General features: G+C 37.6%; 1 protein-coding gene across 3 annotated transcripts in view; it reads right to left on the bottom strand.

Moving 5' to 3' along the window:
* ERCC6 (ERCC excision repair 6, chromatin remodeling factor) overlaps positions 1-23,716 on the bottom strand; it is a 44,936-nt gene extending 21,220 nt beyond the window's left edge. The window contains exons 1-7 of one of the 3 annotated variants that reach the window (XM_085065310.1): positions 23,485-23,716; positions 22,272-22,705; positions 19,688-19,808; positions 17,326-17,434; positions 14,948-15,674; positions 7,432-7,557; positions 3,545-3,703 (exon numbers count right to left, since the gene is read on the bottom strand). In XM_085065310.1, the coding sequence (XP_084921436.1) occupies positions 3,545-3,703; positions 7,432-7,557; positions 14,948-15,674; positions 17,326-17,434; positions 19,688-19,808; positions 22,272-22,702 (1,673 nt within the window). In that variant the 5' untranslated portion in view covers positions 22,703-22,705; positions 23,485-23,716. Of the gene's footprint in view, positions 1-3,544; positions 3,704-7,431; positions 7,558-14,947; positions 15,675-17,325; positions 17,435-19,687; positions 19,809-22,271; positions 22,787-23,246; positions 23,351-23,484 lie in introns of those variants that run through there. The other 2 variants (XM_085065311.1, XM_085065309.1) reach the window with 2 other exon arrangements.
* Positions 23,717-25,124: the final 1,408 nt, after the last annotated feature.

The following is a 25,124-nucleotide window of genomic DNA, read 5'->3' as shown; positions in this document are numbered from 1 at the left end:
AACAAGCAATTATTTTATTATTCCTATTATACAGAATGTGTACCTAGAGTCTCACAGATGGACTTACACACAGGTGTTCTGCTTCATATTGGTAATACACTGTACCCTCATCACAGTAGTTAACAGATAAAACAAGGACTCTAAAGCAGCACACTGCATCTTCCAAGTAAGTTGAGAACTGAGCTTGGATTAAACTGTCTCATACATTTCTTATTTGTAATTATATTATTGTTTCTGAGAATTACTGAATAAGTTTGAAACAAAGTCTTTCTGTATATTAAGTTCAGAGCTGCTCTTAAGGTTAAGAAGCAAAAAATCCCTTGCACACCACTCAAACAAAAAATATTACTGCAACAAATAATTGTCAACAATCATATAAGAAATATATTAAGCAGTGGTTATAGCAGTTATTTTTCAAATATATTTGCTCTTTAGAAAATGTAACAAAATGACTTTGCAAAGGCAATAGCTTCAGTTATCACATACTGATCTGTGTCTATGTACTATTCAAGTGGTAATAAACAATGCAAAAGATCACAGTATACATTCAAGATCACACACTGATAGCAATAAAGGATTTCTCAGCGACACCCTGCTTTAAAAAAAACCAAACCCTTTAATGCCTTCAGAAACTGAAATGAGGAAATAATATTCTTTATTAAAAGCTTATACATATGCAGAGTAACAACCTGGATTGCTTATTATGAACAAACACTATAACACAACCTTATAGGGTCTAATTAAAAAAACCCCAGAAATCCAAATGGAAGTAAAAACTTGGAGTTGCAAAAAATAGCTTCAACTGTGCTACGAATCCAAATAACCACTGTTACTGCTCTTAAAAATAACTATAGCAAAAAAGCCAACTTTGCCAGAACATACTAGTTTCTCATTCTTCATGGGTAGTAACAAAATGCCTCTGTTAATTCCCCTGGTCTGTATCACACAAGCTTACATGAAGGGTTTATGCAGATTCTTTTCCCCCCCTCAGCTTACACAAAGAGTTCACACCTCCTTGGATCAATTTTCAGAAAATCCACTCTCCCTCCACTCAGCTGTGTGAAAACTCTTCTATGTCTAGTCTGACTCTAACCACTTTCCACTAGCCAACATTTTATTATTCTCTTGAGAGCTTTTATTTATTTATATAAAAGAGTCATCTAACTTCTTCCAGTCTGAGCTGTTTCACAAAACTAAACAAATCATATACTCCTGCTTGCTACATTTAGGAGGCATCCTTTATTCTCCTAATCACTGTCACACTGCAACATTTGCTCTGCTGCCCATCCAGTTTGTATGTTTTCCTTGAACAAAAGTGACACTAAAAACATTCAAAACCAAAGTCTTACTAGTGCCTTGTAACAAAATAATGATACTGCCCTGTTCCTACTCCAAATATATTTTCATACTGTATTCTGTCCCTTTTTCACAGCTGCATTGTACTAACAGCTTATGGTCAATACCATATACGATTAATATATCCAAATATCTTTCTTCTTCTGTTCCTTCTGGGTTATAAAGCCCAAATTCACAAGTATCCTTTATTTCTTGTTATTTAATTGGATGCAATTAGAATTGCACATAAGATCTACTCCTGAAACTTACTACCAAGTAAAAGGAAGCTGGATTTATACTGTATTTATTAATCTTTAAATGCTCAAAAAATTAGCAGAGGAAAACATATTTCATCATAACTAAATGTTGCCGAGGACTGGCAAATCATGTTTTCAAGCTGAAAGGATAACTAAACCCTAGCAAAAATCAGAGAAGGGGGCAGCAAGAGCAACATACTTTTTCTGGGGCAGTGGATTTTTATTTACCTAAGTACCATGGAAATTAATCTCTGCCACTCAAAGTAGAGATTGAGTTGTTTATGTCTCAGTGTGTTGAAGAGCACAGATGGGTAAATAATCAGTGTATAAACTTTCCGTCAGTTTCTCATCTGATGCTTCAAATAAATGAAGGCAAGTGTGTAGTGAAAGGTTTCTGTTACACACCAAGGTAATGAGACCCAAGCTAGGCTGGAAGACACTTAGTGCTGACAACACAACTTTGTCCACTCTTAGTGCTGGCTTCGCAGCCAGGCTGCCCAGAAGGTCTCCTGCCTATCAGACTACACATCTTTCAAGTGGAAACAAGTTAACCAGCATTACTGGTTACCAGTGCCACTGCCTTCTCAGTCCAGGTGAGGAAGATCAAGTTGTTTAGACTGTCTGTCTTACAGCACACAAGGAAAATCAGAGCAAGCTTCACCAGTGTATTGAACCTTGGTTTCCTCCTATGGAACTCCTATCATGATGGAGTCAATGACATGCACCAGACAAAACATGAAACCCAACAGATTATCTTATATATAGAAAGAACACTTCAAAACTTAGATGGGCAAATCAATTTTGGAGTTTTTGAAGTTTTGCTGTAGTTTCACACTATTTAACACCGTCAAGGGATGTCCCTGACGGATTTCCATCAACTCAGTGGTCTCCCAAGTGGGGTAGGGAACATAAAATAATCTATACAGTAGCATCCTTAACCAGGCAGCCATATTAAAGTAAATCAACTGGCCTGAGTGATGAAGGACCTGTGAGATTTTTTTTATATTAAAGCTGTAGTAGGAAGCAACCAGAGAGAAAACAGAAATATTTCCTCTTTAAAGCATTATTTTACAACTCACGTACAAGCTGAACATAATTTAAATGTACTTCTATAATAAAGGTAAATTTTTTTTGTTTAGTACAGTACTATGATAGTTGTTAAATCTCATGTAGACATTTACATCGAGTTAACAGGCCAACAGAAATAGAAACATCAAGTGCTATTCATGTGCGCCTTTGCAAATCTGAGGACACAAGTATCTTGCCAGTAACGTCACCTATGAAGAAGAAATTTTGAAGTATTTTTCCGTAACAAAACCCCATAAAATATCTTGTAAGACAGGCCAGTCACACTAGCATATGTTTTGAAAAGCAACAAAAACAAAAAACCAAAAGCAGACGGAAATTCCTCTGTATAAGTTACTAGTTTTACCCTTACTACTAATTTTTGCCATGGGTAATTCCCTGCCCATCAGAAACTCTAACTTTCATTGCAAATCAGCTTGCTATTTCCTGTAAAACATTTACCTGGTGGCTTGCCAGAACAAATATTTTAATGTAAAATTTAATAAATGGAACTAAAGGTATTACATCTAATTTAAAATTCCATATTGTGTAAACTATTGATATTAATGTAATTGAGTTTGTAAACAATCCATTTGTGGAAGGTAACCTTAGACACTGTATTGACCCAAAATATCTAGTGCGGCTCATCTGCAAAATGAAGCATCAATGCCTGGAATTCATTAAAAGTGTTACATGTTTAATTTTTCCTGCCCTACAGCTCCATTGTCTCGTAAAATTTTTCCTTTGATGTCCCCCACTAAAAGAATTAAAGGAATATTGTAATTGAAATGTCATTAATAATTCACAGGACCCTCCTCCACCAGTAATACATCTGATGAAATATTAATTGAGCTCCACAGACTGACAGTCTGCAGAGAAGCACTTGCCTGTAATTTGAACCACGAGTCCTCATATTGCTGTAGCTCAGACCTGCCAAGAAGGCAATTATCTGAATGGTCTTGCCCAATCCCATCTCATCTCCCAGAATTCCTCCTGCCTGCTGGCAGTGCAATTCCCAAAGCCACCTAACACCTGTCTGCTGGTACCTAAAACAAGGAAAAAGAAGATGGCAAATGTTTGATAATACAGATCATAACAGAAAGTACTCATTAATTAATCATTCGGCAAGGTTCTTATACCAGTTACAGTAACATGCTGGATGTGTGTTTTACATGAGTACTGTATTTACTAGGTCATACATTTTTGATGCACTCAGACATTACATGTGACTTTTGTTCTTTATGCAACACTAAAACATTTCTAATTAAACTGATAGTCATGGTAATTAGACAGTATTTTATTTCATATATACTTTAAGTGCTAAAAGCAACTTGGAAAGTTACTCTAATGAAACATTATCTTTTCAGAAAAGACAACATGCAAGTAAAGGTCTAGTAATAATAATTTCTGGAACATATACCCTGAACTGAAGGAAAAGGTTGACCTGTAAGGGGTACAGACTTCATACTCCAATACAAAAACAGATCACATTTGCCAAACCATGCCTTTTTTTAAACATAAATTTATTTAATAAAATTTAGTCTCTTTCAATGAAGAAAAAACCTAAGGCAAAGCAATAGAAACTATTGCAGTGAATGGGATGCAGCAGAGCATTAGTCAATCATCCCAGTCCTCCACTGGAAATCATACAAATAACAACATAAAACACATTCCACTTAAAAAAAGTGGACTAGAAACAAGATTTATGATGTCAAGCTAAAAAGGTGAAGATAAGATGCTGGATTGAGAATCACTTTAGGACACACCTTTTTATAATGACATGAAATAGTGAGGCCAGTAGGAATAACACACCATGTATGTGGGTTAAATTGAAAACAAAAGAAATAAATGAAAAAATGTATCTTTAAATCACATTGAAAAAAAAAAAATCAAACGTTTCAGCACCTCATTGCCTTGTAACTTACAGGAAAAAAAAGGCTACCGATATAATTTTCTTGATGGCACACATTTCTGCAGTGCAGAGAACACCAAAGAACAATTTTTTTTTTTTTTTTTTTTAAATAGGGGTTGTCCATTTTAGGTGATTTCTTGTGTGCACTTCAAAATCCTGTTTCCGTCCTTGAACAAATAATATTTAGGACTACTGACAGCTAATGATACTAGTGTCTACAAAGTACTATTAAAAATCAATTTATGATGAGTTTGGTATGGATTTAGAGAATGCTAAATGGAGACAAACAAATGGCTTGAGTAGTTAAAAAAGATGATCAAAGAACACTTCTAATGGTTCAGACATCACACTATCTGCTGGTGTCTCAAAAGCATTATGCCACAAAGCCCTTAAGAAACCCTTTTATTAGAAATTAATTCACCTTAAAATGCACCAATCTATAAAACAACTATGAAATGGCTTGCAGGATTAGCTATAATTGGATTAAGATGCTATAATTACTACATTTTATGAAGACAAAACGTTTTCTGACAAACATTAAAGAATTGAAGCCAACCCTAATTCCAGTCAGAAACTGCTCCCCCAGACAAATGTTCAGCATGTCTCTTCAGAAGACAACCATTCAATAACTTCCTGATATAAATTTGTATTATTTTTCAGGATTACATATGAATCTTCAAAATTAGATGAATTTATAAGCATATTTCTCCCTCTCCTTCCTTCTCGTGAGAAAGTTTCTCAGTAGATAATTAAGCTTGTGAAAAATTCTGCTCCACAGTTATCTAAAAATCTAAAAGATGCAGGTGCTTTCTTTATATAACCAGATAAACATGCAATAATCGTAACTATGCGAAGTTAAAGGAACACACCCCCCTCCAATTTTTGTGGTTATATGGAAAGATAATGAATTCTTTTCAAACTTACACCTACATTGCACCAATTTTTATGTTTTTAGGGTTTTTGTCTTAATTCCAAAAACACTCTGGAAGTAAAAGTGCTGCTTGTCTTCCAAAATAGTTATATTGGACTGTATTTCACACAAGCAATCATGCTGTGATGCATCCCTCAAAATTCACCACAGTATCTACCAGAGTTCAGCTGCATTGTTGCAGAGGCAAAATTGTGTTTCAGATTTATCAGGGAAATCACCCACTGTAAGCCAATAATGATGAAGCCTGTTTTCTTTCCTATACAGAGAGTGTTCTCTGAGGCTTAGTGCAGACAGAGTAAGACAGTGTTTGCAGGTCTGTTTGGTTTTGTACCACAGCAGCATCAATGCTATTCCTGCTCAATGTTCATCAAAGCAGATAAGTGTGTAGGGAAGAAACAGACTGTCCACTTACCAAACAGGCTTACCAAAGAACAAACCTGAGGGTCTCCTATTTCCAGCATGAGCTAACTTCTTTGGAATTTAACTATGCAGGAAGATCACTTAAAATACATGCTATACATGTCCTTGGGTCAATATACTTCCATGTTTTGTACTGAACTTGCTCAGAACTCAACAGTTTAATGCCTATTGACTATGGGCTTTCCTACATTGGAGATTTCAGCATTAAAGTTACAAGTCAGACAAATCATTCAACTCAATTGATCTTTCTAACCGCTTAAGAAGTTTTGCCAACTGACTCATGCTTGCAGGGATACCCTTCATTAGTGAGGCTTCCATCTTCAAGATTAATTTTTAGTGACTACTCTATTTCATTTCCCTTTGGGTTGCTCAGACCACACATCCGTCCTCAAGATGAATACTTGTGCAGTACCTTTGCATAAACAACTGGAGACCACATATTGGCTCTGCATGGTCCCAGCAACCAAGTCATTAATTCAACCCCATTTCAGAGCTAGTGCTTCCCTTCTGAGGACTACAGGACAACAGTAATAATTTCTTTGAGGTCAAGACTAAGTGGTTCTCTTGGAAGGGATACCACACACGCCCATTATAAACCAGGGCTTTCTACTACAATAAGATTTAAGAGAGTTTGCTTTTGAAAGAGAAGATGTTTTTCCTGCTGTGTGAAACATTGCCAACAAAACCGAATTCAAGCCCATTATGCATGAAATTTAAGAGAGAGATTATGGATGAAGTTAACTCGGTCAGCTGCTAGCTTGTTTGGGCCATCTTTTGTAAATAGTTGTTTGAGATGAACTTGAAAGCATCACTGGGCACTATGTCTTAAAAAATGGAAATAGATAACTCATTCTTTAATTATTTAATGCTTAGTTAAAAGCTTGGATATAACTATTTTCTATCAGAGGAATTAAGAATTCACTCTCTGTATTTTAAAATTTTGCCTGGTAAAATGTTCAAGATTATTTTATAATAGGAAATACAAGTAGTTGCTTTGAATAGATTTTGAGTAGTTACTTAAAGTTGTCCATATCTTTTACTGGCAGAAAATTTCACTCCACCCAATCAGAGAAACACCATATTTGTTGTTTCCTTTTAAGACATCTTGCCAATATCTTATGTTTCAAAGTAAAGTTATTCTACCACTCCACATCTGAATTAGGAGCAAGCATATATCAACAAAAGAAAGCATTTATAAAAATAGACAAGGAGAGCTTCTCAATTCATAGTTTAGCTAATATACATTTACAATATTCACATCCGACAGTTATCATCTGTATTTTCATGTAACTGCATTTTGTGCTCACAATAAGTTAATTTCTCTGAAGTTTGATTCTGAAATCTTTTTTAAAGAAAGAATCCTACTGAAACAATTGAAGTAAATGTTGAGACATCATTCACTGAAATAGAAGTTACAGCAAAGGGCATCTGAAACTCACCATAACTATTACTACTAATATTATTAACAGCATACAGCAGCATAATATTAAAATAAAGTACACAATACATACTTAAAAAGCTTTTTGAAGAGAAATCCTGGTACTTTGAAACCCTCTTCAAATTCAACGTCACTTTCTTCAGAAAGCTCCTCAGCTGTTTGCTGTTCTTTGTTCTTCAAACGTTCTTTTTGCCACTTCCTGAAGTGACACAAGGAGTCAACATTCAATTACAGCATGGAAAAGGTACTGTATGAAAATGACACAATTTTCGATCAGGTAGAAAAACCCAACAAAAACACATTCTCTGATGTCACGATTTAAAGCAGTAATCCTTTGGAGAATTATGCAGATAAATGCTTAATAGAGAAAAAAAAGAAATATCCGATATATTAAAAGGTACGTGTTTTATAGCTAGTTTCAATTTTCTATAGACAAAAATATTAATATAATGGAATCAACAGTTAACAGCACCAAAAAATCTGGCTACTTTAAACTCCTACATCTTCCTCTCCCCTGCCAAAACATTAATAACATTTAGGTATTCCAAAGCTATTTTATTAATTTAACCAAACACTTAAATTTAACTTCCTTCCCATAGAGGAACGTGAAGAAATGTATACTCTTATACAGAAGACTCAGTTGGAAACATCACCATCTTCAGGGTGATGTGCTCTCAATCTGTAAAACAGTCATTATTAAGACAATGAGTTTTATGAGGTTTTGAAATTATAGTGTGATTTGTGGTTAGCAGCCTCATCTTATTTGGACTCCAGGCAGCTTAGGGAATTACCTTCCCATCCCATCATTCCCCCACTGCTGAAAAAGTACCAAAGGATCCTCAATATTACAACAAAACTATGAACTTATGTTTCAGTGACCCAAACCCATCTGCCTGTAATGGTAAAATGTACTCTAGCTGGGTAAGAACTACTCAACCAGCAGCACTTCACTGACAATTTGGGTTTTGCTGGAACTCTCCCATGAAAGTACCATTTACTGCAGGCACACTGAATGTGGTGTATAAACTGACAAAATTGCTACAGAAATTGGCAAGGTAGAGAGCATCCATATGCTACTGTTGTGGATGCAGTGCAAAAGCAGATTTCCACATAACGGTCTCTGCATATCTGGCAAATTTGTTTAAAAACACTTGTGTTAGGAACAAGAGAGCAGGGAAGTTCAACACTTCACATACAAGAAACACAATCATATACCCTTTCTCACAGAAGAAAGCTAATTACGTGTGGTTTCTAGATGGACTTTTCAGCAATACCTTTTGAGAAAATATTTCAAGTCATTCTTTACGGAATGAGTAACAAACTTGGTATTTTTTAATTAACTGAAAATAAACACCACCATCTCCAAATACACACAAATTACAATCACTGCAAAGAATGAAAACACTGAAAAACTAAGACAACACAATGATGGACATGTTTAGAGAGCCAGTTTCACTGAAGCATATTTTGATCTCTTAAGTCAAGATGTCCTCAGAAGCAAAAATAATGATGGAGAGAAAACTAGTATACACAGGGAAACAATAAGATATTCAGTTTGCTGATTAAAACTGATGAGTTGCTAATATTTACTATCAGATTCTTATTTCATAATATGAAATCATATATCCACCTAAGTAGTAAAAAGAACTCACCAAAAATACATAAAGTGTCAGTGTTTTCCTCTTTTATATACCTACCCTAAAACAGGAAGGGAAATCTCTATCTTAGACTAGCAGTCTGCTAAATATTTGACTTAGGAAAATTACACTCATGCTCTGGAGTCTAACAGGCTATCAGATATGATACACTCTACAGAGTCACAGCATAAAAATGCATTTATTTTTCTTCAGTACTATGATGTTGTGCTATCAGACACAGAGGGTCTTACTCTTCTGAGTACCAGAAAAAGGAATTCAAACTGACAAATGCTGATAGTCATTGCTTCAGACTGTGTCACTACTAGAACTGGGACATGAGAGAACTTGATTATTTAATGATTATTTAATGACTCAAACCAAGGAAGGAAACTCCTACTTACCACACTAAAATCAAAACAACTACCGATTACAAAGCTTCCAAACAGACATCTAGGTAAACAACCCATATTAAATGCAAGCAGGGCAATAATTTGTATAAGAGTTTGCTAACAATTTTGTACTCCAACGCGCATCACCACCAGCTGGCACTGGAGCAGCAGCCTCCCCTGGGAAGGAGCAGATTGCCCTCTAGTGTGCATTGGGAAAAGTGATCCAGAAACAGCCAAGAGGAAACTGCTATTAACGTAAAGCTGTCCAGGAATTTAGGCACTTCATAGAACTAAATTTTTTCAAGAAGTGTGATCGATATTACAATTTCTCCTAAAATTATCTGACACACAGAAAATATATATATATCAAGAATTTGAACTAATAAACCCTGTATTTAATTTTCCTAAAAAACTGTTTCCTTTTTAAATGCTGTATTTCTCACCTAATTGAAGTACTACATCTCTTCCAAATGTCTGGAGGTTTTTTACCATCAATTGCCACTAAAAAGAAACAGCAGCAACTTGTTATCACAAACAACTTTCAAAGTTTGAAGAAGCCATTCAGTTTCTGAAGGGCTGTGAACCTAATGTAACACACAGCATTAAGATATTCTACACTGAAACTTCATTATTTTCTTTAGAAAATTGTAAATACACAAATGGCTTTTGTGAGCCATGGGAGGACAAGCACTATTTTCAAGACCAGACTGGTTAATTGGTTAATCTAGTCTTGTACCTTTCCCTGGAAATCAAACTTCGGAGGGAGAGAGCAGAAACTCATCTTTGACTTACATACACAGTAACTCACTGTCCTTTTGGTCAATATATTCCTTACATACATCAATTAAACATCATTAGTATACCTAAATAATCAGAAAGCATAGGTGTTACTTTATCACCCAAGTCTCTTCAAAACAGAAGCATGACCTTTGAGAAATCTGTCTCATATTGTCCATTGTCACTGACATAAATACAATTTTATCCCTGAAAGTGTAGTATGAAAACCATATATCATACAATTAAATTTTTCCTTAATATAAGAATGTATTCAGATACTAAGCCCATTTCCCACTTATTGCAATACCCTAGAAAGAAATTCCACACCCAAAACAGTAATGAGCACAACTTGACTTATTTTAAAAAAAATACAGTCAGGAACCAAGCTGAGTATTTAATATAGTTTGACTTTGTGAAGCACAATATGTTTTATATTTTATACAGCTAAGAATCCCTTACAGATCATTCTAATTTGCTAAATTGAAGCATTCAGTATTACTTTTTTGATCTAACTTTTTATGGTCTATATGGGTGGATTTAATTGGTATGTCCTAACAGATGAAATACATGCAGTTAGTACCACAAGCCCCCATAGGTAAATTAAGACTGATGTAGACAATCACACACTTGAGTCTAGAATGAAAGGTGTACTCAACGAGTGAGACAAAATATATCTTCATTTGTGTCCTGGTTTTGTCACTTTAAAGAGCAGTAAGGATGCTTTAAAAAGTATCTTTCAAGAAAGGTTGTATTTAATCCTTTTTTAATTTACAACTTTGAAACATCAAGAGATTCAGTAACTCAGATACATCAAAGAAAGCTAGTTCATGAAAAGTGATCTATGAAAACCAATTTAACTTAAAACAGGTTTTTTTTGGTATACAAAGCAGTTGATTCAAATGACACTCAAAACCTCCTGCCACTCAACTGCCTGCATGTCACTTGAGACATGAAAAGAAGCAGCTTTCCTAGCCTTGCTCTGTGCACTTGATAGCAACAGAAGTCAAACAACTGTACTTCACAAATTATACAGAACACACAAGAAAACACAAATATGGCACTGATCTCCCATAACGGGACATGTAATTCCTTCCTTGAAGCAGCAGGCAGATACATACCGACACTGGTATGGGAAGAGTGTCCGTAAGACTGCTAAGGTTTATTTTGCCTCCAAGCTCTTACCTTAGACTGACATCTACCTTAGATTGACATCATTATTACTGATGTCAATAATGTAAAGTGTTAACTACACATAAGCAGAAAAAATTACTTTTTTGTACTTATGCTTGGTATCTTAAGACATGCAAAGGAAAACTGAGTAATTTAAACAACATCTTGATAATCTGAGGTTTTCACACGTGCAAAGCTTGAGAATAATACAAGAAAAACGTAGCAGTTTTCTTGTTGAGACAAAAACCCAACAAAATAGTTTTATTTTTTACACATTTAATAGGCATTCAAGGTTACTTTCGGTTTTTGATTCTAGGTAAAAGAAGTTCAAAACCAGGTCCATTTTCACACTTTCCATGGTCTTCAAAGAAACTGACTCAGCCACGATCTAATGTGCTGGTTTTGGATGGAACAGTTATTTTCTTCCCAGTGGCTGGTATGGGGCTGTGTTTTGGATTTATGCTGAGCTGAGGGGTGATTATACAGAGATGCTGTTGTCATTGCTGAGCAGGGCTTGCACAGAGCCAAGGCCTTTTTGTGCTGCTATGCTGGCAAGGAGACTGGGGGTGTACAGGAGGTTGAAGGGAGACACAGCCAGACAGGTGATCCCAACTGACCAAAGGGATATTCCTTCACAGTCAGTATATAAAGTAGGGGGTGGGAGGAAGGAAGCGGGACATGTTTGGAGTGATGGAGTTTATCTTCCCAAGTCACCATCACCTGTGATGTGGCCCTGCTCTCCCAGAGATGGCTGAACACCTGCCTGCCCAGGGGAAGCAGTGAATTCATTCCTTGTTATGCTTTGCCTGTGTACACAGTTTTTTGCCTTCCTTATCAAACTGCATTTATCTCAGCCCATGAGTTTTCCAGCTTTTATCCTTCCGATTCTCTTCTGCTAGGGGAGTGAGTGAGTGGCTGCGAGGGCTTGGCGGCTGGCTGGGGTTAAACCATGACACCTAGCATTCTGCTGGACAGGAGGCAACAGGTTTAGATTCCATACGCTCCAATTCTGAACACTTCTAGACAAACATGGTCACTACTGAGTATGACAAAATAGACATTGATAACATCCCTGTTAATGGGGATCAAGTCTCTGAGACATTCCAGTACCATCCTAGAGACTGATTACCTAAGCCTCTGGGTTCAGCTGGTAATAGCCAATATGACGGATAGCTGGGAATGATGACACACTAATTTTTACTTAATATTTAAATTACCTTAAAGGTGCATGACAGTATCCTTAGTTACCTTACTTTCCATAACCCTGATGCTCCTTGGTACTGTTCTCTACTCTAGCAAGCTATGATCCACCTTAGACATTGATTTTTCAGAACAGTAGATTTTTTCATCTGCACGTCTACAAGGCAACATGGCTCCAGTAACAGCAACTAGAGAAAGGCAAGACCCATGAAAGGGAAAAAATCTGAAATTTCTGATAGCCTAAGCTGAATTCTGCATAGCTACTTTGCTTTTTCACATTCCTCTGATCACACCTTGCTCTGAGTGACCAGGCCAACCTCTGCAAGTAGCCTTTAGAAGGAAAGGGAAGAGTCAGCTCCTCTCCTGCCTGACATTTCCTACAGATAACAGCTCCTGTTCTGACAAGCATCTCTTGCTCTAGAGATGCTCTGCAGTCGTGCAGTTTGCTAATTATCATGCTTTAACAACATCAATGTAGTTTCCCCTTGACACAGACCAATCTCTTGAAGTCCCATCTCTGAAAAGTTTTAATGTTAAGGAAACTCATTTTCAATCTCTAAGAGTGTAGGACTGAACGCATTGCCAAGCACAAGACTAGATGTTCAGAAGAATAAAGTAATCCTGAAGGATTTTCCTCTGTCTCTCTCACGGGTAAAATTTACCATAATCTCACCCATTTGTTTGCATTCAAAAGTAAAACTGACACGAAGCAAGATATAAATGTAAGCAAATGACAGCATTTCTGTAGCATTCTTAATATGTTTCTTAATTCACTACATTTTATTTTCTTATGGCATTTCCCATAATGAAGATTACCTGGGGGTGTCAGCATAAAAACATCAATGTGGACAGCTGCAGCTTAACAGCCACAATAACTGTAGCTATGAAATTTTTAAGAGATGTAGTGTTTTGGTAGCAATTACAGTTATTGATATTTCTAAAATTCATTTAGGCTTTTATTGTAACTTCAGTAACCAAAAGAAATGTAGTCTATGATATGACTTTGCTAAGGATAAATTGTCACAATCTTAACGTTATTAAAAAACGTTTTTGAATGAATTTAAACTGTGAGTCATATTAAAACTTTCAATCAAAATAAATTACTCTTGATGAAAACACTGAATTAAAAATGATTTAATATTGGTCTACTTTAAATGTGAAGAATACAGTTTTATTCAATAAAACAGTAAATATTTTACCAATTAAGAACAATTAATTCTTGTTAATGCATCCAATAGAAAACGTATTTCTTTTTGACCCTTTGGACATTGTTCAGATTAGCCTCTTGCCGCAATTTCTATTCAAGGGCAATAAACTATGCTTTAATTTTGAAAAGCAACATCCTGAGACTGCAATTCTATTGCCTTACATAAGCTCCTGATCTGCCTTTGTAACCTGGGATGTGGAAGTGAAGTTGGGCTCTTCCAACATGAGATTTTCTACAACTGAGGGCACTTCTGCTACCAGAAGGTACCTCTTCCTCTACAGCAACCTAGTGGAGTAAACATGATCTCAATACAGGTGAGATCATGTTTACACCTCTATTTCTTGATTCCTTCTCTGACACAGCTTCATTTAAATCCTTAAGATCTTAATTTCCCTAGAAAAAATTTGAGCCTCCCAAGCACCAGTTAAGTTCTTATGCTAAGGTTTATCACTACATCGATCACCCTTCAATGACAGGCCTCTTCCTTTCATGCCAGAGAAGCTGTCTTCAAGTTCCACGATTTTCTAGAGGACTGTGTAACTATCTGAAGGACATTCACTAAAGGTAACTAATTTAGAGTGCACATGCCATCAACAAGCTTAAGTTTATTACATGAAGCTCAACCCCTATACTAGAAAAGAGACAACATGACAATGGTTAGAGAACAATTAAAACTAAACAACCATTTTAGCGATCTTGATCTCTTGACTCCCAGTATGTGCAGAAGTCTCATAACTTCACTGGCATGTCTAGTTAGCATCTTAACAGCCTAACTTACTGCATGTCAGGCTAAAATTGCATGTCATTTCATTGCCCTTTCAAAATGCTTCCAAGCAAGATGTAAAAAATGGAAACATTGCTCAGTCTTATTGTTAGGAGCTCAAAAACTATGCTATCAGTAGAGAAAACATCTCCACAGCACACTGCAGCTGCAGAGATCACCAACACATAGGTTATACAAATTTCATAAATCACAGATTAGCACAAGGTGATACACAAATAAGGATCTATAACCAGAAAAATTTAACAGAAAAGTTCCTGTAATGAAGATCCATATCTGAATCCTTCTCGAAAGCTATCTATGATCCTTCAGAGTACCTCATTTCCCTTACTTCAATACACTCCCTAGAAATCTATTATAGACACTGTCCTTTGCATGTTCAACATACTAATTTATTAGTATTACTAACAAAAATGTCTAGGACTAACCTTAGTCTCTGTTTATAATAGCCCACATCTCCATCATCTTTCCATCTTCTCACTCTGTGCTTCCCCGGTGTATGCTCATCTTCCTCAGAGCTTGGAATGAAGTCAGCATCATTTTCAGCTTCTTTAAAATGCTTCTTTACCAAACGTTCTCTTTTTTTTGATAAATTCTTAAGTTCATAATCAGAATCATTCTCAGCAAGAGAAGATGGCTGTTCTTCTTCCTCTTCTGCTGCTTCTGGATCAAAGAGTTCCTCATCAGGTACATACTCAGACTCCCCACTATCATCCTCTTGTTCGTTCCTGAACTTCTTGGCCTCAAGATACTTCTTTTCCTTTGGGATCCTGGCCTTTGAATGAATCTGAAGGGCATGCTTCTGAAGCTCTCTCAAGTGTTTTTTTAAGCGCTTATCTGTTTTTGAGAGGGCTTTACCACTTTTTTCCTTTGTAGCAGCTGCAGGAACCACGCACTGAGCATTTTTGGCTTGCTCTTTCTTCTTCGCTCCTTTGCGACGGGATAACTTCCTTCTTTCAGATGACAGCTTAGCTTGGTCTGCTAAGTACTTCTCAAAGTCTGATGCTTCATTTAGTCTTAACTGTCGTGCCTTCCTCTCTGGCTTCTGAGGTATTTTAGTTCCAAATGGAGTCATCTGACCAGTACGGATGAGCTCTGCCCACTCTGTTTCCTGAGCAGGCATAAGCATACTGCCAAGAGATGATGGACCAGGTTCTGCAACAAAAATCAGAACATATAGCATGCCTTTAACACCTTCTGTATAAATAAAACACAGGAACAAGGGTGTTCCATGTACTATCAAAATGCAAATACTTCTGAAACAACACACAGCAGCAAGAACTACCAAAAATTACAGTTCCCATTGATACAGGAATTCTAATCTACCACCTATGCTGTCAATTCCACCCATGTCACCATGTTCAGTCCAAGAAACCACCGTGTTCGCATACACAGCAACACTGCCTGTTTCAATTTTATTACTGATTTCTCAGTCCTACTCCTAAGCTCAAAATTTGACATTTTGATTACCATACCAGAACAGACGCAAATATTACAAAACACAGACAGTCCTACCACATGCTTCAAAAAAAACCCCAAAAGCCCAACAATAAAACCAAACCAAAAACCCCAGAACCTGTTTTAGCCTACAATACTAATATTAGGAGGATGACTTTAAAAGTCAGATTGGCTGCACAGCATTCCGCCATAAAAGAGAACTTTTTGGTGCACTTACAGTCACCATACACAAACTGCAACTGGTGCTTGAAACCAGAGAGAAAGAAAAGCTCTTGAATTCAAGAAGCTGAAGGAGAATTCTGGCCTGAAATTTATAATCAGGGTCCAAAATTTCAAAATAAGTCTATCAGAACTTCCAGCACAGCTTTAAGCATCCCATTTTAAAGCACTGTATCTAGTATATGTTTAACGAGTAATAACAGTGCATCATGAAACCCGTCTAACTCCATCCCTTCCCACTGGAACTGCTCCATTTCTTCTGTTGAGCTCCACTCATTTTAGATACATTTCAGCACGCTGGATGCCTGAGTTTTGCTGCATGAACCCATTCAAAGAAAAAGGATTCAATATGCTTTTCTACTGAGAAAAGTTAACTGACACTTTGACTCTTTTACGTTTTGTTGTATCAGGAGAGAATCATGAGCTTTGGGAGATCAGAATCTACTCCAGCCACATGTGCAAGGGACAAACTGCACAAGGAGTTTTCACCTCTGCAAACAACAATAAAACCCAAAGGTGATGTGCAGACACCAATGGGACCCAAACTTGCCCTGCAAAATACTGCAGCTTGGTGACCGTGGCCAAGCTTAGTTTGCAGACAGCAGAGAGAAAGAACACCAAGTAAAACATTGAGGGAACATATATCCTGCTCCGGAAGAAACCTTATTTTTAATTTTTAAAATCATACTGCAGCCTGAAAAGGAGAAGCACTTTCTCCTTCCATTTCTAGCGATACTTCCCAACAGTAAGAAAAAACAATTTTGTTAATGCTGATTGATAGCATCCAGCATATAAAATGTAATTCAATCATGATGTTAGTCATCTTTATCAAATTAGCTGTGAAAAAATGTTAGGATTTCCAATTTATTAAGCCCAATACTCTAATGTGCCTCAGTCATCCCTACTCAGCTGAACACAGATTAACATCCATTTTTTAAAACTTCCCACATGAATATGCCAAGATTTGCAAATCTGCAGGTGTACAGAATAAGTGTTCTTAACTCTCTCTTTGAAAGCCAACCAGTGAAATTTATTTCCTTACAGGCAAAAATCTTACAAACTAGCTTCAAACAAAAAAAAGGCATTACATCAAAGTAGAACAGAACTTTCAGCATTTTCCTATACATACCTTCATCTTCCTCACACTCAATGTCATTTGCTTCATCAGCAAACTCTGTTAAACCAAGTATTCCTTGGAGACGTTTTTGTTTTGCTTTTATCTTCTTTAGCTGTTGTTCCTTCAACAAGAATTAGGTAAGTAATTTAATTTTTATTCTGGCTTACAAACTTGCTAATCCTTTAAACAAGACTTAAATCAATATATTTGCAGTATTTTCAATCAGAATCTCAAATTCACATGTTTACAATATCACACCTGAAACAAAAAAAAAGTGCAAAAAAAGCGTCACCATGATACCTGTAGGGCTCCAACCCACAGGAGACACACAGTTTTGTGTGTACACTTATCTTACCATATGTGTATAGTAAGATCAGACTGTTTATACACACAAAATTCATGTGCACACTTTGCATTTTTATATACATTTCTTAAGGTCATTTTATGAATGTGTTGATTCTAATGAAGGAAGCCCATCAAAGCAGATTGCTGTGATGCACAGAGAACACCAAGAGATTTGTTCATAATTGCAAGATTGGGTTAATGATTAGTCAGCCACAAATAACAGCTGTAAGATTTACTAAGATTTATTTATCACCCCAGAAGTTCTGGAATGCTTTGTTACAAAGAAACTGAAATTGTAAATCAGTCCAACATCCTGATAGGTGTTTGTATATGGTTAGTTCAGGAGTGGTCATGGCTAATTTAACAGCAAAAAATAAAAAGTTAAATGACTTCAAAAGATCAATGTTACAGATGATATCAGAAGTATAGCATACTACCACTATGAAAAGTTGCTAACTTTCATTTGTGAAATGAAACATTCCAATCAGTAAAACAAAGACGCAGACAATGTGACCTTCCACATTTGTAACTTTATTCTTTGGAAGTATTTCCTTACTTAGAGAGGCACATACTTCAGTAAAAATCATGTTCATTGCAAAATGAGCAGTTTTTTTTCTTTTCGATGAAGAACAGTTCAGTAGCCTGCCCATGCCTTCATGTAGCACTTTTCAAAACACAAAGAGCAAGTGTATGGTATGGTACCATATATTATCTCCTGTGTATGCACTATTATCTTTGCTACCAGAGTACTTAATATCATAAAACATGCCCTGTATGTCAGCTCTAAGGAAATAGCTGTTTTGTACCAGTCATTAATTTCCCATTTGTCTCAAAACCAGAAGAATTCAGTCATCTTTAACAGTATTTTTTAAATACTACAAAAGGAAGAGTACTAAAAAGTACTTTCCATGCAAAAAGTAGCTCAAGACCAGCTTTAAATGCACTGCCTGCCTCCAAAACACTCCTCAGGTTCTTAGGACCACTTTATAGTTTATAGCTTTCAAAGGGCGAATTTTTTCTTTCACTTCAAAGATGGTTTACAATGAATTTGTAATGAATTTCAGACCTGAAATTCCCCTGCAACTAACACATGTGTAAATCTCTTCAAGCAATAGGAAAACACGCAGAAAAGTGATCATTCTTTAACGGTAAGTCTGGTTCAATGCATTTCTTCCTACTCCTTCCAGCTACCTTTTTCTAGTCCTTTGCCACTGCTCAGTACTGTCCCCATCACTCTCTTAATCGGCTAAATTATGAGCACAGTGTTATGCAAGTTGCTGAAATTAGCAAGTTTAAAAAACATCAAGTGAATGAGTCAGTGGCAAATGACCTAAGACTGGCCTGTCTGAGGGCAAAGGACAGTAAGTTTCACAGTCAGATTTATCATTAGAGAAAGTATTACGGTGAATTTCCAGCAGACAGTGAGCTGATCAAGGTGCTACATTCCTGAGCAGCACAAGTTTTTCTTTTCTCAAATCTCCTTCCTATTCACAGTTGCAGAGGTCTACTGCATACATTACCCTGATTGGAGTTAGATTGCTCTACAGCTCCCTTAATGCACTACTCTGGCAGAAAAAAGCTGGAGCAGTTTCTGACAAATCAATGCATCAAAGAGGCTGACAGAAAGAACAATTGTGTACTGACAAGATACAGAAAATAAAAGACGATTAAGGAAAAGAACACAGGGAATGAAGACCATGAGAGCTGGAATTTTAGGTAAACTACTAAATCATGCCCTAACAAGGCTTTGTTAATTCCCCAAATATTACTGGGAGGGTTTTAATTAAATTAATGCAAATCAATCTTCTGAGCAGGTTCTGGAACTTCAGTTTTACATCTTGTTCCAAAACTTAGAATAAAAAAATGCAGCATGGTAAATTCTTTAAATTAGCACGAAACCATTTCAAAGGAAAAGAACAGCAGTTCTAGACTGACTCCAAACTATATCATTAAGAATTACATCACAAAAGACAAACCTTAAGACAAAGTACAAAGTATTGTCAACAGGAAATTCCTGTAATCCAATTACCTTGTTATATTTTTGCCGTTTTACAGAATCTAGTTTTCTGCTAATATTTTTGTTGTCAGCAGCTTGAGGGGAAAGTTCCTCAATAATTTTATTTATATGTCTCAGAGATGTTGTACATGATCTGAAAAAACAATAACATTGCAATGAACTGCTAAATTCTAGAAAGAAAATTAGCACATTCTCAATTTAGACAATGTAGAAATTCCAGGAGATTTAAGGAAAGACTTAAAAAGGTCTAAAGGTAAGGTTCTGAATAAGCATATTATATTTAAACAACACTGGAAATACAAAACACTTACAAAAGTTATACATCATAAAATATTTTTAAACCAAATTTTACTAATAGTAAAATTCTAGAAGAATGTAAAGGGAACAACCACTGTACTATTTAGTACTTGGAAGTTACAAGTCTAATGATGACAACCAAGAGTGGTTGTTTTCATTATTCAAGGTAAACAAAACACAAATCAAAAATCTAAATGGGAAACCCAATGTTTTCATTTTCTAATATGGTTTTAATAATTTCATGCCATTATATAAGGAAACCTGTATTTTTTACCTCTTGCATAAAAAGTAGATTACAAGATAAAAATGCAATTTCATGAAGACAGACTAGCTCAAAAAATTAATAGCACATCAACATTAAACTTCCCTATTCACACACTACTACTTTTTGTGTTTCCATATACACTATGAAATTAAAGTAGAACCACATGCTACAACCTATCAAGTTTTTGCTGCTGAATTCATCTGCAAGGAAGAAGGAACTGCCCGACCATAAGAAGCAACAAATCTAGGTTTGCTGATTCATATAGCAGAATATTTTGTAAGGATACACAAACAAGCATCTCAAAGCATTATGAAAAATGTCAAAGAAAACTCTCCACAACACCTGCAAAACAGCCATTACTCCCCTCATAAGCAAAGAGAAACGCTAAGGAAGTCTCCTCCATTGTCAGGGAGGAAATTTTTGGGCCACATTTACTTCCAGTTCTAATCTGGATTCTACCACTGTTATCCTTCCTAGGAGACACTCTACCAGCTCCCCAGCAATCACTGCCATCTTCACTTCTCCATTCTCCTTTAATACTTCTGAACCATCTCACCCTCTTTCTCAGTCTCCAATTTTGTTGCTTTGCAGCACACCATCCTCCTGCACATCTCCTAATTTTGGCTCTTGCTTCCTTGGCCCTGGGGTCTCTTGACACTATCTTCTTCCACAAAACTTTAATTAACAGGACTTCAGAATTTAAACAGGATTTAACTTCAAATATTTTTATTCTACTTCTGCTAAAATTTGTGTGTAGGCGATAGAACCATGCAGCTTCTACCATGAACTCCATGCCAACTACTCCAAAAATACTTCTTGGCTAATTTTTCCTCTAGTCATGTACTCATTGTGCTACAGGATTTTAACCAACTCTATCATGCTCTACTCATGTCTGAAGTTTTGTTAGTCCCTCTGCTCAAAGTCAGCTATACCTGTTAATTTTCTCAAAAAACAACTTTTAGATTCATACATTACAGCTTATGCAGACAAGGTTCAGCAAGTCTGCATAAACCATTTGCATTCCCTCATGTAAATCTTGTTTTATGACTTCAAGTGGAAGGTGAAAATAGAGGGATAAGAAAAAACATAGGATGTTTCGTAAAGAAAAATGGGAAAATATAAACTAATTGACAGTGCTGGGCACCACTCTTTCCATAACCACATAATCTAATTATAATGGCTATGCTGCTCCATTCTCTCTCAATACCATCTTACTCATTATGCTCTTCTGCTCTATAACATCTGAAATTAGATTTCAGTTTTGCAAACTTATTTAATTTCACATCTCCACACCCAAACTGGGAAATTAATGAAGTGCATAACATTAAGCACAAGAGAGCTGTGTGAATTCACACAGGTAATTGAGGCCTACAGCATTCTTAATCACAAAAAAAACCACCATTAATGCAATACAGTGAAACATACACAGGGGTAAAATGATAACTTGCAATAGTTCACACACTAACTCTACAATCAGACTAGAAACAAAAAGCGAGATTAAAATTTAAAAGACTAGTAGCTCCTATTTCTCAAAGTCTTATATCAACAGTATCAATGTTACCTAAGCATATGATTTTTTAAAAGTGTCATTAAGTACTTCTTACAAACACTTGTGATAAGGTTGTTTTGGTTGCAGGACATTCATGAGATGGAGTCATCCAAGTTACAGAAGGCACATAACCCCACAAAACTGAGGAAGTGACACTTTCAGACTGTAACTTTGAATAACAGACTATGTCATTCTCCACTGCCAGCAAACAGATGCATCTTGGTGAGGTAGGAGACAAAGCAGAAAAAGGAGACTCACTCTACTCTGCTGCCTTGATGCATGACTAGAGTAGTCAAATAGGAGCAATGAAGCATTGTCTGACGTGAAAAGTATTTTCTATTTTTAAAAGGCAAGTGACTCTAAAGAGTACATGTGATCTAGTGCTTTCAAAACATCTTTTACTCTTTCAGATTTTAAAAACATGATACCAACTCTCATTAGATTGGCAACAACAGAAAGGAACAGTAAGAAAAAACACAATTTACCTTAAGTCCTCCAGTACTGACTCATATTCTTTTGATGCATTAGCTATTTTTGCTGCTTTAGTTGCTTCATTAATTGCATTATCTACTTGCTGAAGAACTCCTTGCTCCAACACGTCCTGATCATAAACATCGACTCCTAAATCTTTGAGCTCAGCAGCATGTGCACTACATGAGACAGACTGAATCTGCTGCCTGTTGATCTGTAAAAGGGGATGTCCTCTTCTGGGTGCCTCCAAGGGAACAGCCATGGAAGTGGAAGCCTGGTTGTCAGAGTTGGGAATTCCGATACTATGACCCACACCATTGTCACAAATGCCATTTTCCCTTTCAATTCCCAATTCCTCATCATTATGCAGGCAATTATTGCTTGAAGTAGTGGCAGAGTCTTCTTCTTGGATACTTTCTGGCAGGTGACTCTTGTCTGTTGGCATCCTCTGCTCAAAGGCAACAAAGAAGAAGCACATTGTCATAAGAACATTCACACATACAAAGCTCCACATGAACACTGTGCTCCCCCAAAAGTAAGCAATCTAATAAGCATATTTATGAAAAATTCTCAGTTCAAACCACCTGATAGCCTACTCCTCCATGAACCCTCCCTGCAAAGGCAACTCCACACCAACTTCCACAATCAAAAGAGAGGCCAAAACCTCTCAGAGACAACTATGTTTAACCCTCCTGGAAGACACTGATATGAAGACATATAAGACAACATGTAAAAACTACTCTCCTCGCCAGACAGTGAACTCAGTCTTGTGTATCAAAGGCCATGGTTCAGAAGACTGTGACATAACGAAAACATACACAACTTAACGTATCCAAACACAAAAAATAGTACTTTTTGAAACAGGTTGAGACTTGCCATTGAAAGCACCAATGAGAATAGCTGGCTGTAAGACTTAGTTTGACAATTCAGCTTTAAAGCGGAGCATAAAGCACCTTAGTTCTCAGGAAATTAATGCTGGAGTGACTCACTCAGGCAAGCCTGGAGCTGGTATGGTTCAGCAACCTCTCCTAGCATGGCAGCCCATGGGTCTCAGTCCCACCTCACGGCTTTCTCCCAACTGCTCTGAACACGGCCGCACGGGGCTCGGTCCTCCATTCTGGCCACAGGTACCACACCACGCCCCAGCCCGCCCCCTCCGAGGAGCCGCGGGCCCCTCAGCCCCACCTACACCTAGCGGTGCCCGGGCACAAGCGGCGCTTCACCCACCTCTGCGTGGAGGCGAGCGCTGGGACGGGACGGGCCCGCTGGCCCAAGGCTGTCTCCGCCGCAGCGTGCGGCAGGGCCCGGCTGGGACAGGCCCGCGCGGGGCTCCGGAGGGCGGCGGCTCCCAGCGGGCTGAGGCCGAGCCGCGGCCCCGCAGCGCAGCGGGAGCGGGAGCGGGAGCGGCACCGCCGGGCCGGGCCTGGCCCACCGCTCCGACCGGGACCGCGCCGCGCACTGCGCCCGCGCACCACCGCCACACCGTCACTTCCGCTCCGGCGGGAGGGCGCGGTGCGCTGGGCGGGCGCGCTCCCGCCGCCGTTCCCGTGCGCGCTCCCGCGGCGGCTGCTGCTGCTGGTGCTGTCGGTGCTGTCAGGCCCTGCCTGGCCGTGCCTGTCCCTGCCTGGTGCTCTGCTGGGGACCCAGGCAGAAAGCGAAATCTGCTCCGGGGAGCTGTCCGGTTTCTCTGCCTTTTTAGCTTGTCTTTCTCTCCCCATTTCACCGCCAGGAAACTCCTCCAGCCAGCTCCACCTCCTTTGGGCAGCAGAACTGAGTTTATTTGCTGACAGCCATTGGCCAGCTGTGAAAGCTATCTGTGTATTCTATGGCAGAATACATAGATATTAATGAATAAAGTCCAAAAATGTTGATGACTTTATTCCGGCTTTATTCTGAACGACAATTTCCAGTCCTTGATTTAGGATGTTCCTTCTTGTCCCATTCCCTGATTCCCTCCTTGTAATGTCTACAAGCCTTAGGAAAACACAGAATGGGTTCTCTAATGTCTGTAAGACCAAGACCCGAAAGGTCATCAGAGTTCATCAGGCAAATAAAGCAGTGCTACGTTGATAAACTCGTTTGTTTACTTTGCTCTGAAATACACCATTACTGCAAATACCCTTTTGTATTTAGTGACTTCAATGAGCAGGCTTTTTCAAAGCCTTCGTTGACATGCTCAAAGTAGAAGGAATGATGTTTTGTAACTGCTGAAACAATTTAAAATGTGAAGTGCATAGGCGTGTAGCAGCTTTCAAAGTCTTTAGAGAAAGGCAGCAACCAGGGAGCATTTAGGGACAGAGCAACATCAAGCTGTTAACAAAACTTACACTATGGCATGGAAGGGTAGGCTACATTTTGCAGAAACCAATTAATGAAGGTCTAAAGATAAGTTGTCCTGGAAGCAGAAAAAAACGAGGTTTGTATTAGTTGCTAGGAGAAAAGTTTTCTAATGACAGGCTGCTTCTTTCGTAAGCACAGGAGGAAATTGGAGATTTTCCTACATGTTAGCAGACTTCTATGGGTTAAGAGATCACTAATGTGAGAGAGGATCACGACTAAGATTGGAAGCAGGGCTATAATTCAACATTAAATATTATTGCTTCAAAGCAGATACTTGCAAAAAAAACCCCAACCAGTTACACTGTATCCAGCCTGTGACTCCAGAGATCCCAGGCAGAGGTTGCTCATAAAGATCCCTATTGTGCTCTGTATATAACAGCATAACTTGTACTGAAGATAGTCTTTCTGGGAGTGTTCTGAAACCAGGATGTAAAAGTGTGGGCGTTCCTTTTGGAGACTCATTGATGACATCTGTCTGTGAAACACCACGGACACTGGGAATGATTTAGCAATAAAAAGTAAATTGT

The sequence above is a fragment of the Lichenostomus cassidix genome, chromosome 6, assembly GCF_008360975.1.
Source record: "Lichenostomus cassidix isolate B80296 chromosome 6, HeHo_3.0, whole genome shotgun sequence".
NCBI lineage: Eukaryota > Metazoa > Chordata > Aves > Passeriformes > Meliphagidae > Lichenostomus > Lichenostomus cassidix.
The sequence above is the reverse complement of the archived record's forward strand: the minus strand, read 5'-3'. Positions and strand labels throughout refer to the sequence as shown.